The 15,355-nt window shown below is 43.2% G+C and overlaps 1 protein-coding gene across 1 annotated transcript; it reads right to left on the bottom strand.

The window, feature by feature from the left end:
* Positions 1-815: 815 nt before the first annotated feature.
* YWHAB (tyrosine 3-monooxygenase/tryptophan 5-monooxygenase activation protein beta) lies at positions 816-14,781 on the bottom strand. The gene is made up of 6 exons (XM_066330614.1): positions 14,646-14,781; positions 6,903-7,203; positions 5,771-5,894; positions 4,640-4,803; positions 3,178-3,273; positions 816-2,715 (listed from the first exon to the last, which is right to left on the bottom strand). The coding sequence occupies exons 2-6, from the start codon at positions 7,194-7,196 to the stop codon at positions 2,659-2,661; spliced, it is 735 nt and encodes a 244-aa protein (XP_066186711.1). The 5' UTR covers positions 7,197-7,203; positions 14,646-14,781; the 3' UTR covers positions 816-2,658.
* Positions 14,782-15,355: the final 574 nt, after the last annotated feature.

Below are 15,355 nucleotides of genomic sequence, written 5' to 3' on the forward strand. Positions count from 1 at the left end.
CTTCTCAGAGCTGACAATTTTTTCATCTCATCAGCATCAGCCAGACTGCACACTGTAATTTCAGATGTATGGTATATGCATTCATGTCTGTAAAGGCTGAAGAAAATGACATAGTAATAACTACAGATATGGAAGGACCACCATGTAAAGTCATGGCACAGGGCAGAGCAGCGGTCAACATTTTGACCCAAGATTTTTGTCTTCATTGGTCAATCAAGAGCAGGCAAGTGACATTTTCCACTGTGCACACTTCTCTGTGGCCCCACTCTGGGAGCAGGACCAAGCTGAAGCTTTTAGGATGCCTGGCACCTGCTGGCTGGTCACTGCCATCCATCCCTTCAAGTGCCTTTATGTCCAGTGCACCTCCACTATTTTGCACTCCCGGTGTTCATTCAGCAAAGCACAGTGTGAGACAAGCAGAGCTGGGTGTGCAGAGGTGAGGCCAGCCCTGTGTTCAGAGTGGGTATTTAAGACTCCCAAAATTCTAACCAAAAGACTTTTCCCATTTACAGTGTGTTCAACCCTACAATATGCAATGACTCATGGCAAGTTAAATGATTACTTAGAGTTGCATTTAAACCCTGCAATGACAATATATTACAAGTATGGCCTTGACAAAAAAGAAGAAAAACAGTGTTTTCTCCTACAAATCTGGGAGGGTGTGTGGGAAAGTCTCTTGGTAAAGGAATGAGTAACTCAGTATTTGTAAACCATGAATCAACTCATACAATCCACAAACTGAAAACTGAATCAAAGTGGTGATTTTACTACCACAGCTTTTGGCACTACTACAGCAAAGACAACAGACAACCAAATGATAAAATTTTTTTTTATTATTCACTTTTGAATTCTTTTACACTTTCCTGATTATTTTGTGTAAGGTGAAACTAGAACTGTTTAAAAGACATACACAAATCTAGTACATCAATAACCAGGTATTTCTTTTTGCTATACTATTCTCACAACCACGTGTGTGCTAGGCAATATAACCGTCACAGAAGCAAACTTTAGGCAGAATACTGGTCAGTAAAAACAAAGCGAAAAGAGCTACCAGATATACAGACAGGCTCGGTTCCACATTCACTACTGCATTTATCAAGCGCCAAGTATTAACTGCACAATTTGTTCAGCTAGTAGAGGGGAGTTTTAAAATCAGTGCATGAAATTCTCTTCAGCAGACAGATGGACAAACAGATGGATCCTATACCTAAGTGGAATGTGAAGGCAGGGGATGATACCACGGGACTGAGAGGTGACTATTCCTAATCTTTTCCACTGCATTATTCACGCAACTCTTACAAGGTTTTGTTTAATGGGATGTGTTTGAAACATGACAAGGTGAGGACATTTGGAGCTCAAATATTACAAGCATTACAGATGTGTAGGTCTGCATTCCAGTACAAGATGGGAAATCCTGAATATTTGAGCCAGCACTTGAGCCAGTTTCCTGGTACTACCAAACGGCAGACGAGCTGAAGAATGCCACATCACTGGCAGCTCTCAAACACCCAAGGAGAAACCTGTCCTTGGTGAGGTGCAGGCCTCATCCACCATCCTGACATTACCAGGAACCAAAGAAAGGATGATGCATATGTGGGAGTCCAAAACTGCTTTAATGGAGTTTAAACAGGTGAAAGGGTCAAGGATGAACAGAGCCCATTGGGAGAAAAATTTCTATAAAGTGAACTTAAAGATGGCTCAGTGGATTACTTAAGAAGTTTTCAGGATAAATTGAGTATGGGAATACCATGGAGATTTTGATTTACCTAAGAGTAAAGTAATGCAAAAGTGGCAGATCACTTCATGGTATCATCCAAACTAATAAGGCCATTCAAAAAATTGAATCTTCTCCTATTGCAAGTCCATGGCAGCGAACCAAGAGTTTTTACTACTGAAGGATAGCTAAGTTGTAACTAGGTAAAAGTTATTGCTGTGGGAAGGGGCTTGGTCATGCATGTGGTATGAGCATGAAAGCACTTTGAGAAGTCAAATCCCAGTTACCTGCCAGTGTAAAGAGTTTGGAAATCAAGCTGCTAACTCCCCTGTTTCCCTCCTCCCCAAAACAAACCCCATCCCCAGAAAGACAGGATTGACAAAGTGAGCTTTTGACTGAAAGCGGTGCCTCAGACTCGGTTACAAATGTCTACAGAGTGTGCCTGTTCAACTACCTCATAGCAGTGTCCCTAACTGGAATGCCATACATTGGATTGCTTTCCTTCCATGCCCCAGTGTAACAATAGAATCTCTATAACTTTCTGTACAACTTTACAACAGAATTGTACTTCGACTATTTTGGTGCCAAATTAAGCTTGCCAGAGTTACATAATTGATGTCTACTTTTCTACCAATAAGAGTTTTGTAAAGTCAATTGCAATCACAAAACCCTTTATTATTATTATTATCACAGTGTTCAGTTAAAAATATAAACACGGTAATCGGAACTGTAAATGTTCAGAATAGGAAAGTTCGGAATGCCATTGGAATAACCGACCTCCGCTCTAGGTACACAAAACACCAACCAACCGGTTTTACCCCACAGACAGTTTTTGCTACGTTGAGGTTGTGAAAGTCAATGTACTATTCTTTTTGCTTGTCGCACAAAGGGATTATGTGTAGGATACAGGGTGACATTGAACATATAGTGAAGCGTGACAGCCATTAGTTCTCTCCCTCCCCAGCATCCCCTTCATCTCCCTGGTTTTCCGACGTCCATAGCTGAAAGGAAATACAAACACATGTTGATGCTGGAAGCACAGTTAATTACAATTGTCAGGAAAGGGAAGACAGCGTAATTAGTAGTAGCTGTGCAATTTTCTCAGCTAAGAGCAATGCAGAACTGAACTTAATAGTAAAGCTGAAGAATAATAAACTAGAACATGAATAAAAGATAAGCAAGAAGCTAGCACAAGCTGGAAAGTTCCACATAAAACTGTTGAGAACAAACTCCACTCTGTGTTACAAAAGGAATCTGAGTTTGTTACAGCAGTTAACAAGTGATTCCTAGTTTGAACACGCAAGTCTAACTGGTCTGGTTACAAAAAGCATCGCAGTTAACACATGCAGTTAACGCCTCAGAGAAAGCTTTTACTGGCACAGAACCGCATCAGCTTTCAGATGCTGAGTCCCACTTCAGAGTGCAGCAGCCTAGAGTGCAGTGGTTTGCCCCATGGTACTCACAGTGAGGTTGTCCCTAAGCAGCTGCATGATCAGGGTGCTGTCTTTGTAAGACTCTTCATTCAGCGTGTCCAGCTCTGCTATCGCTTCATCAAATGCCTAAAAACATAAACACAGCCCCTTCACACTCTGCTTTCTGAAGTCACTTCTGCTTATACAGAGCTTACAAATTTGCCACATTACTATCCAAATTTTGCAAAAAGAGCTTCCGGTATTTTTCTTTTCCACCACAAGAAGAAACGTAAAACAAAGGGAGCACCAGACCCCAGACACCCAGGGGAAAACAGAAGTCTTCAGTGGTGTCCAGATAAAAGCAAAAAAAAAAAAACTTTACTAAATGCGAATACCAAGTATTGAAGAGGCAAGAGCACTCCATGTGTCATGCTGAAAATGGTTTACATAGCCTGAAGTCAGGCTTAAGACAACACTTTAAAAAGGAGACTCATTAAAAGGAAGGTCTCACTGATCTAAACAAGCAGTGAAAGACAAAGGTATCATGACTTGAATGAGTATATATATATATACACACACACACATATAGTACATGAGTAAGTAGACAAGAAAATGGAACACAAAATGTTTCGACAGCAGGCAGGAAGGTTTTCAATTTCTTTTCAAAACAGCACAGGAAATCAGGTATGTTCCAGCAGAGATTAACAAAGCCATTCTTCCCATCCATCTGTTACACATGAAAATCAATACTGTGAGTCTGAGAGCCATAAGTGCTATTTCTTCATTCAGGTTTGAAACAGATGTAAGCATTTTAACTAAAAAAAAAAAAAAAAAAGAAAAACAAGAACACAGCAGCATTTTACAGCACAACATCCCTTCTTGTTACAAAGTCTTATTGAAGTGTATATTAAGAACATAAAGATTCACCTAATGCCATCTTATTCAAGTTACTACCAGACAATTTTCACAGACACAAAAAGCTCCATTTGGAAAATTAATCCTATTTTAGGGAGAAGGCTAAGGAAAAAATGACTGGCTATTTGTTTGCCACAACCCATCACAAAAGCTCCTTTTGGTCTCTGGAGAGAGGGGCACACATGCATATGGATAACAAGAACATTTAGGGCTACAAAGACAGGCACAAAGACAACACTTCATGTACTGGCTAAGTGCTCCAATTTAAATAAATATTTCACTTTAGAAGTGCTAAATTAATTCACGTGTTTTCAATTTTGACACAAACACATTCTAAGAGAATTAGGTGGACATTAAACAGAGGCAATTTGTCTTCCCTGTCACTGGAACAGCTGCAGTAGCAAATCAGCCTTACCCAAAACCAAGCTAGTCCAGCAAACCAACTTACCTGAACATACATTACAATGACAACCATTTTATGACAGCATTTTTAAGGAATTTGATATGAAAAAGCGTAATTATCTACAAAGTGTTACTGTAACCATGTAATTACCTCCTCAGCCTCCACAAAAATCAGTGATATGAAGAGTCTGCTTACCGTCTTTGCCAGGTTACAGGCTTTTTCAGGAGAATTTAGGATCTCATAGTAGAAGACAGAGAAATTTAGAGCCAAACCAAGTCGAATGGGGTGTGTTGGCTGCATCTCTTTCTTGCTAATTTCAAATGCCTCCTGATAAGCTTGCTGGGAGTTTGCTACCGTTGCTGCAAGAAGCAAATACAACCACATAAATACACAGTACATCTCTCTACTTCACAGGGGAAGCAATTATATTCTCAGCCTAGACTACTGTGCCACCAGAAATTCATACAATTACCTATGCACAGACACTTCTTTCAATGTTTTTACATGCAAAAGCCTTCTACTTGCTGAACAATTAAGGCAGAAATAGATTCTTAAATAGAAACTTAAATTAAAATTTATTCAACAAATTCCAACAAATCTGAATGGACACAAACTGTACCAAAGTGTTTTGGTTTTAAACATTCATTTCCAGCCCAGCTGAAGAAGTCATAGTTATCAATAATAAATCCAGACAAAACCATATGGGGAAGAGGAGGTAACTAAACTGCTGCAGTTAGGTCATGAACTTTGTATTTCAGGCTGGGATTTCAGCGCAAAGCCAACAGTCCCCTCCTGGTTAATGAGTAACAATAAGCTCCATACTGACATCAAGCTAAGTTTGCAAGACACAGACTACATCAGACACTCACAGGAATTCAGACAGTTCAGCACTGCTTTCCCATTTCAGAAGTTATTACTTTACAACCAGAAAACCAATATCCCATATTTGTATGCAGAGAATTTGAAACAGTGAAGACTTGAGCTGAATTCAGAGTTGAAACACGAGGTCAAAAAACTAAGCATTTCTCATGAGAAAGAAACCTACATTCTCCAGGAAAACAATTTTACACTGCCACATAGGCTTGGAAACTAGCAACTGTGGTCAGGGGCTGCAAGCAGAGTTTGACTGCATTGATGAACATCTGTCAATCATTTTTATTAATTTCAGTGAAGTCTTTCTCCAAAAGTGATTTGCACTGCACCTATCTTCATAACTACAGAGCAGTAGTGAAAAGAAATAAATACATGATGCTGGGGAAAAGAATACAAGTGTTCTTTATACTTGATTCTGCTTGGTCTGCAGAGAGAGGTTTCATTTCTACTTACTTTGCTTATTGTCCCCAGATGCCACCTCTGAGAGGTATCTGTAGTAATCACCTTTCATTTTCAAATAGAAGACCTTGCTTTCTGGCTGCGTGGCATTGACAATAAGGTATTTATCCAGGAGTTCCTGAGAAAGATTAAAAAAAGAAGTGATGTTTCCTGAGTCAGAAAAATAATGTCTGAAACAGAGCCTTTGTTACAATGGTGAGCATGAACTGCTCAAACAGTAACAATGACTTTTATCATGACTTACGCAAACTCATGTGTTAATCACTTTGCCTACTGTTGTCTAAACTCTGGGAAAAAAAAAAAGATAAACTACTTGTAACCTAACCTATGGGGAGCTGAAAACTTGCTCTGTTCACCCTACCCACAATTCCCTCCTGCAGGATCTGAAGGCTATCAGGGCTTAAGCTTACTGGTGCAAACCCACCTCCATGACCAAACCAACGAAAAACAGGATCTGGAAATTAACATATCCAGTCACTTCTGATGCCACAAATTTGAATTCTATGCAGAGCTGTGAAACTGTCCACAAGAAACTGATTCTATCTCCAACTTCAGCTGAAAAGTTTGACAGTGGCACAGGCAGCACATGTGCACTTAGAAAGATGCAACGATTGACTGCACTGACAGCATCTGCTCCTGACCAATCTTATGAAATGGAACAACAGTAAAAGGAATCCCTCTTGTCAGAGTGAAAGAGGGAGCAAAATCAGTCTGGGAGAAGAGCTACACACCTTCTCCATAAAAAAAAGAAAATACTAAACAAGACTCAGGACATCAGCATTCATTAATTAAAGAATATCAACAGCAGGCCTTTTAGCAGGACTCATGTCAGTGACCCAGATCTAAATTTGTTCTCATGGTGAACCCCCTCCAGCCAGCAGCCAGGGCTCTTCAACACAGCCTTGTTTGCTTTTTGCTGTGAAAAACAAATACACTGTTTTATAACAAATTCCCTAAGAAGCAAGTTAAATGACTTAGGAGCCAGAATTGGACCCAAGTATGTAGCTATGCAAAATTATTCCCCTGCTAAGGTGCTGCAGTGTCTACAGCACTACTAAAATTCCTTAAGCCTCTCTGAAGAATGCTGCAGTACTAACTACTGTTATTTTTGCTGTTGGATTATTACCAGAACATCATTGCAGATATCCTGCAATTCAGCCTCAATTTTCTCACGATATTCTTTTCCCATCTGCTGTTTCTTCTCGTTTCTCTCTGTTTTCTGCTCGATGCTGGAAATCACACGCCAGGACGAGCGACGGGCACCGACCACGTTCTTGTAGGCCACAGAGAGGAGATTCCTTTCTTCATTGGACAGTTCATGTCCCTGCTCAGTGACAGCCTTCATGGCTGCAGCCATGTCATCGTAACGCTCGGCCTGCTCAGCCAGTTTGGCTTTCTGTACCAACTCACTTTTATCCATGGCTGTCCTGCAATTAGCGAGGAATAAAAATAGAGAATAAATGTCTTGATGGTCTGCACTGGGGAAGTTCATGCTGAAGGGTGAAACAGATCTGACAGTCAGTAATAAGAGGGAGATCTATCAACTGTAATAAAGTAATACAAAGGGTTACTTTTAAAAAATGTATTTGACGTTTTGCCTATGTATCATTCCCATGTGTAAATGACTAATGACAATCCTGAAGATATGAAAGCATCGTTCTTCAAAATGCAGCACAAGTCATATTGGCACTAAGCACAGCCCTATGTGAATCTCTGCTCTCCTTTAGCAGCCACAGCTCAATTGGGGAGATGTTAACCAAGAAACCACCAGGCTGCTGGGGCATTTTGAGGTTGGTTTGTTGTTGGTTGTTTCCCTCCACTGCAGTACAAGAGCAACTACTCAGGAGCACTGAAGCACTGGACAGCTCCTGACACTGAAGATTTTTGGCAAGTTAAAGATGTTTCTGTGGGTTTGCATGAACCATACCCAAGAAAGCTGTAGTTGTTGGTAACTATGGAAAGTACATTTATAATGTTCTGCAAAAAAATAATGTGAGGTTTTTTACATGTGCATCAACATACACATAATGGACAACTCTACACAGCTAGGGTGGCTGCAGTTTCAGGTTTTCAAGACCTTTTAAGTAACATTGACATTCATAAAATCTGAATGACATGTGGCCCACATAATGGTCACTGCTACAAAACAAACTGCTTATATGGAAACAACTTGTTTATTATTTCTGATAATGCAGTTTAACAACCAAAGCTGTGGAAACACATCACATGGCCACAGGGTCACTGAAGAGCTTATGCCAGGGAGAATGAATAAACCTCCCAGGGCCAGGCTCACAGGAAAAACTAAAGAAGTTTCTTTGCCTTTATGAAAATGGACCTCAATATTTCACAACCATACAGACAACCCAAACTAATCTGTAAGATTTCTCCAGGTGTGCAGGTTCACTTTTGGACACATCCAGAACTGTTACTCTCATCAATACTGAGCAATAATTATCCTCTCCTACTCCTAAATCCTAATCAGGGCTCTCATTCTCTAGGTAAGTTGTCAGGCTGAGACTGAACAGCCAAAAAACAACTTCTAAAAGAACAATAAAACCCAAACAAGGACAGTAAGTTTACATTTGTGTTTCACAGACTTCTGTTCATTACGGAAGCACCTACAGTCCTATTAGAAAGAACCAACATGCTGCAGCCTTTTCCCTGGCTCTCACCTTTGAAGATTCAAGTCTGACAGGATTCTGATGGAGAACATCTTGCATGTACTGCTCAGCTTGTATTTTACTCCAAGGATCCCCTACCACATTATTATAGGGGAAAACCAGTCTCCTGTACTAAATCTTCAACCAGGACAATGAGATGCAGCCCCAAATTCCCATTGTGTGTATGAGCAGTTTCATACACTGCTCACACTGCTGAGGACAAGTTTTAACTACAAAATTCTTTTGAGATGAGCACATTCTGTCTCTCCAGCTGAAGATATTCCACTTTAGCAAAAAAACAAACAAAAAAATCACTCAGGACATCAAGTCAAATGTTATTTCACATAAAAGTTTCTGAAGTAAACCCTGCAACCAAATGTACCTGCTCTGTATCTGCAAGCCACACTCTCCTGCTTGTGTTTGATCCTTTGTAGATCCTAATGCACCCATTTTTGTAAGGCACTCAGAGTAAGGACATGGAATACTAAAACCAGCCTCCTGGAAAGGGATCTTTCACAGACTGCTAAGTAAAGCTGGGCTGTGCTTAAGCTCCGTTTCAAGTGCTGTGTTTAAACCAGTGGATTCTGGGACCTGCTAGAAGGTGCCACACAGAGTTCAGATCAAAGCCCTCAACAAGGCAGGGTGACTGTGGGCAGGAGTGTGACAACTTGTGGTAAGGCATGATTCATCTGGTTCTCCCTTCCCCAGTAAGCTTCTACCCTGGGGATATTATCATTGGTTTCCACAGGCTTATCAAACAGATAGCTCCTGATGATGGAAGAGGTTAAGTGGGATTTGTGGTGTGCATTGTTTCTCCCTACTTTGAAGGCTGCCATAGCACCAATGCAGAACAAATCCAAGGAAATCATCGGATCACTTCCCCTTGAGACAACCCATCCCAGTCTTCCCTTTGAGACTATCAAACCTTGTAAACCATTCCCTTAACTCAGCACTAATTGCAGACCATGTGCTTAAGGCAGGAAGTAATTTGTGAGTGGTATTTCTCTACCCACTCACTAAAATCTGAACATGAGCAAAGTACACCTGAAGAATGCTTTTTACATTACAAGAGGCAACTTTAAACAACAGGACATTGAAACAGAACAGTTTCAGAGCACTTTTAGTTTCTTCATTGTCTGCACAGCTTGTAGAAGTATTTCTACTGCAAACATCTTATCTTCTCCTCTTCTTCTCATGGAATGTGACTGTTACGTGGAAGCAGTCTGCTTGTTGAAGTGCAGAGGCAAGTAGCTCCAAATGAGTTTACATTTTGCCATTGAAAGGTCAGTCAGTTTTATCTTTGATCTGCACTTTGCCAATAGTGGTCTAATCTGTGGACAAGTCATCTGTGCAGAATTCCGCTTACAAACAATAAAGAGTTTAGTTTTGAAAGGGTGCAGAGTTTGTTTTATCAAGCTCACTGACATATTTATATTTAGATGCAAGACAGTTCACAGCAGTCAATGGGTTCATATAAGGACACATGAAGGAAATCACAAAGGGAACTGCACATGAAGGAAAACACGGGGGCACAAAGACCTAACGGATAAAAAAGATCCAGAAACCAGGTTTTTTACACATCAATTACACAAGGAAAATACCAGCACAAAGATTAGAATGTTGCTTCTCATCAAGCAACTTTCCTCAGCAATGTAACTAGTTTATGCACATTAAAGTAATTTATGCATATATGAAACTCAAACTCATCACTAAAGATGGTGCTCTTGAGAGCTTCACTGGCTTAGTTTTGACATAACAATTCAGTGTACAGATGCTTGAGTTTAGTTAATGTCTTAATATCTCTACTGTTAGTAGGCCTGCTGTGAAACACAAGTATTATTCAGTAACATGGATTTAACAGAACTTAAATGCAGTAAGAAAATCATTGCCCACACCAAAATATCTGCCAATGACAGTAAGCCTACCATTACTTCCTTCCCAGGGTGCTGCATAAAGGAATACTTAAAATCCTTATTTGATTCTCCATTGCTTACCTTGGTAGAAGCTTGGAGAGAGCTTTGCAGAGCTATGCTGGCTTGAGCTCCAAAAGAGGGAAGTGTTTGCCAGAAGGAAAAAAGATACAAGGAAAGGAGTGATGTTTGAAAAGGCAAAGAAGCAACTATCAGTTATAACTGGTCCCTCCCAGAGAGGAGATGAAAGCCACACTCTAACAATGGACCAGTGTCCCACAGTCTGAAACAAGCAAAGCCTAGAGCTAAAAATACACCTAGGCCACACACAGAAGCCATCTACCAAAGGTTACCTGCAGCTAGGAGCAAAACACACAGAGGTGATGAACAGGAGGCTGACAGGAATGATCTATTCTAGCACTGATAAAGCCATGCCATGGTGGCAAAGGGAAAAGAGGGAAGATGGAAAAAGGAGCAGAGACGTGCAGATCACAGCCATGGAGGAGTCCTGAAAGTTGCCTTTTCTAAGCAGAAGATTCTGATATTAGATGTATTAACACAGTTCAAATTCTTAAGACACTGTCTTCTTAAGAATCTGTCCAACACAACTTCGTAGCCCTCCAAAAAGAAGTGGCTGGACACTGTTCACAATGAGGAATGCCAACCACTGCCCAGCAGTCACAGCCAATAGCACCAGCTGCTGGAAACTTCTATCACCTGAAGTCCCACACTCAGAATGTAATTTTTTGCTATTTTCTCCTTCTATCTCCCATGCAGCCTAGAGGTCTGTCAAATCTCTCTTACAAATGCAGAAGAGCACGTATGCAGGCCCTGTAAATTACAACTGCTTATTCCCACTTCAGAAAAGCTTTATACCTGTGTGGACGAGACTGAAACATAACACAAAGCATCCAAGGTAAAGGCCAGAACCTGCAGAACTCATTAGTTTGTAGCTGCCTGCATCTTTCAGTGGGAAATGCAGTGAGAAGGGGGTGGTGTAACCAGCCTGGAAACGGCACCTGGAGTCAGCACACCCATGGATCTCTCAAGAGTGGATGAACACACAGAACTGGATGTTTACATCCCATTAACAGCTGAGGGGTAAAACACGCAGCTACTGTTCTTGAGAAGACTGTAGGATTTTGAGAGCTACAGCTCACTCCTCAGCACTTACTCTATCTGCTCTGTAGCCTTTATGGTTTCCCATTCCTATGGGCTCTTTAAGACAAAGCCAAAACAGATCAGAACTAACTGCGCTTAAAGTCTGTAGAAATCAAATGAAAACTGACACTGAAAATAATCTGGCTTATATAACATATCGAACTGACAGGACAATACTAATAAGCTTACATTGGTCTGAAGTCTGCTGCTCTTGATGACCTGTTCTTCTGATGCTAATTAAGTCATTGATTTTTTTGTGCACTGTTTTTCTCCCTACAGCAAGCATGAGGATCTATCAGACAAACACTCCCACTTTGTAGAAAAGACCTGGCGAGAAAGTGGTGTCCTTATTGGTTTGACATACTGGTCCCTAATGAGCTGAGCAGAGCTGCAGGTTAACAGACCTGCATATTGCACTTTGAGAAAGGAATACGAAATCAGATTTGGTGAAGTGGGAAGCAATCATACTTCCCAGTCACAAGCTCTCTAAGTCCACTCATATTCTAACAGGAAAAGCAGCAGACTGGTACAGAATTCGCAGTTCAATATTCCAACAATATGTGAACGTACCTTATTTGATTTCTGGATAGGCAATTCATTCTAAAATTAAACATTCGAGGGAGGTGAGTGGTATTTCAAATTAGAGTTTGATAACTACAGAGAGTAAGAGCTTTGGAGACGTTATTTCGAAAATAAATAGAAAATCATTCTCCACCATTCAGGTACACACATGCCGACACAAGTATCTGCATAATGGGGTGGCATTCCCTGTCAACTGGACATTGCTTCCAACATTTATTTATTATTATTTAAAGGAAATGGAGTGTAATTCTCTCAATTGAGTGCAAGGAATCTTCCCCACTTTACTGCAGTGTTAGGCATTTGATTTTATTAGTTGTGTTTCTCTAGTTGGTTCCCTCAAAGGTTACCATGGATTGTTAAATAACTGATTAGAAAATGAATGGCTCTGGTAAGATCTGAACAATAAAATCATCTTGTCATTAGTTTGGGTAAAGCAAGTTCAGTAAAATATCCTGCAAACATGAGGGAAAAAGGAAAATGACTTCACAGTTGTGATATTCTTGCTGACCTTGTGCAACACATAACTTCAGCCTCCTCTGCATCTACCCTGGCCTTCGGCTCAAATCTCTATGCAAATGTTGAGATAAAATTAACATTCTACAAAGCCATGCCTCACCCTGCTCTGGCCATCTGCTGCCATCATTACTTGTTGCTTTGTAAAATTGAATAAAATGACACTCAATGGTTTTCAGTCTCCATAGAGAATTACAAAATGCCTTTGACCACTACCAACAGCATGTGGGAACACTGATATTACATGGACATCTTCAAATCAGTGACAGCAGCCTTGTTCTTCCTAATGCCAGGCTGAAAAGCAGAGCTGTGCTCCCTGCTTATGGCCCTTTGCTCAGGACAGCTGCAGGTGGAGACACGCTGGCATTTCCACAGCACAACATCCCCACGTAGCAACACCTTTTTGTTCCAACCAGCAGAATTGTTTTTTGCTAGAATCCAGGTGGAAATAGTGAGTTAATCCAAAAAATCTTCCCCCAGGCATAAAGTTCAGCCCAAACTAATCTATTCATATCACAGGTAAATCACTTTTGTTAATAATAAACTGACAGTATTTATATTACAGGGAGGGGCAAGAAGTGTGGCCATATAACAGACACACTACTGTAATGCCTGGTATTAGGATACCACACGGATCAGAGTAGGAGCTTTTACCTCATTAACCAAGTAATTATTTACTGAGCTCCTCCTCATCCGAGTTTGTTCACATGCATCACAAAAAGCTGCATACTGGCACAGGCCTGCTCAGGAAAAAATAAAAAGACTCAACATCAAAATAGCAGAGATCAGAACATGCGGTACTGACATAATGAGGTTGAGAAAACCGCACCAGGCCCATCTGTGCAACGAGTCTATCACTTTATTGGTATCAATTTAATAAACAAAATATGATACAGGGGATATTTTTGCAGTCCTTTAATATGAGGGGAGAAAATGGCAGTCGTGTTCTTGCTTTCTTTTCTAGACCAGATTCTATTTCGTTATTGCTTTAAAATAAAAGTAAGCCCATCTTTTTTCATATAAAAGTATTTTCATTTCTGACTGAGGTGTCCTGTGTTAGCGAACACATGAAAACACAAATATTCCTCCAGCCACTGAAGATACAAAACAATACAGACATTGGCATAGTCTCTGATATTTTTCCATGGCAATTTAGTTTTTATGGTACTGCATGATGTGCTTTTTATTTTCCTATCACTGGAAAAGATATTTTAACTATTAATAAGGAATCTATCTGAAAGCAACCAATTTATATTGTGATCTTTGAATGAGATATATTTATGCCAGTAGTGATTGTGTGCCACTGTCATTTCAACATCCCAATTAATACCTGGTTATACATACCTCACACAAAACCCATGGCAGTTAGATCTGGGCTACTGCCCAGCCTTTTTGTAGGCTGGGACTGGTTTGAACCAACCTTCTCTCCCTGTGGAGTCCTCCTTAAACGCATCTCTATTCCCAAATGGACGCGAATGATCAAAATCGGAAAATAATAATAAACGCGTTTTGTTCCCTTCTCCAGCGCTCAGACATGGCCACGACCCGCTCCGGCCCTACGTGGGCCGGCTCCCAGCCACCGGCACGGCCACGGCAGCTGCGCTCTGCCGGGCTGGGCACGGAGCTCCCGGCCCCGGTTAGCCCAGCCGTGCGGCGGTGCGGGCACTGCGGGTCCCGCAGCCCTTCCGCCGGGCGGGCCCAGGTGAGCGCGGCCGCGCCCCGGGCACCGAGTGACTCACCGGGGCGGGGCAGCGCCGAGCGCTCGGGGAGGGGCGGCGCCGCCCGCCCGGGCCCGCCAGCGGCCCCCGAGCGAGGGTCGCGCCGTTACCGGGGCCGGGGGACGCGGGACCGGGGAGGCAGAACCGGGAACCCACCCTCGGGGACCCCCCTCACGGCGCGCCCGCCGCGGCCTGCGGCTCCCCGCGCGGGGTGGAGCGGAGCGGGCCGGGCGGGCGGGGGCAGGCCGGGGCGGGCCGCCCCGCGGGCGGCGATGCGGATCCCCCCGGGCCGATGCCCACCCCGATGGCGGCCGCGGCCCCTCACCTGGCGGCGCGCGCGGATCCCACGGGCGGAGGCGACGGCAGCGGCGGCCGCTCGCACGGACACGCGCACACACCCTGCGGCGCTCGGCCCCGCTTCCGCCGCGCGACACGCCCCTTCCGGCGCCAGGGGGCGCCACCGCCCCGCGCGCCGCCCCAGCGGGACGGTCGCCATGGCGACGGGGCTCATCCCGCCCGGCCGGCCCCGCGCTGAGCCGCGCTGAGGGGACGGAGCGGGGCCCGCTGTGCCCTGCCCTGCCCTGCGCGCCGTGGGAGCGCACCCCGAGCGGGGACAGCCCCCGAGACACGGCCCGGGGCGCGCTCACGGCTCGGCACCCGCCGCGCTGAGCGCTCTTTGTCTCCGCGGAGCGCCCTGCGGCCGCACGGTGCGGGGGACGGGGTGCTGCGGCCTGGAAGGGCAGCGCTTTCTCCGGCAACAGAAAAAACAGTTTCTGGTTTTCTCTGCCGTTTCGCACTGCTGTTCTTTGGCTGGACATCGCGGAATCACAGAATTGATTAGGTTGGAAAAGACCTCTAAAATCACCGAGTCCAAAACCTATGACTGAACGCCTCCGTGCCAATTAGAGCATTGCACTAAGTGCTGCACCTGGTCTCAAGCACCCTCAGGGACAGTGACTCCGCACTTCCCTGAGCAGACCGAAAGGGACAATACAGGGGACATATCCGTGGAACACGGGCAGTGGGGTTATTCTG

The sequence above is a fragment of the Sylvia atricapilla genome, chromosome 16 (genome assembly GCF_009819655.1).
Source record: "Sylvia atricapilla isolate bSylAtr1 chromosome 16, bSylAtr1.pri, whole genome shotgun sequence".
In the NCBI taxonomy this organism is placed as follows: Eukaryota; Metazoa; Chordata; class Aves; order Passeriformes; family Sylviidae; genus Sylvia; species Sylvia atricapilla.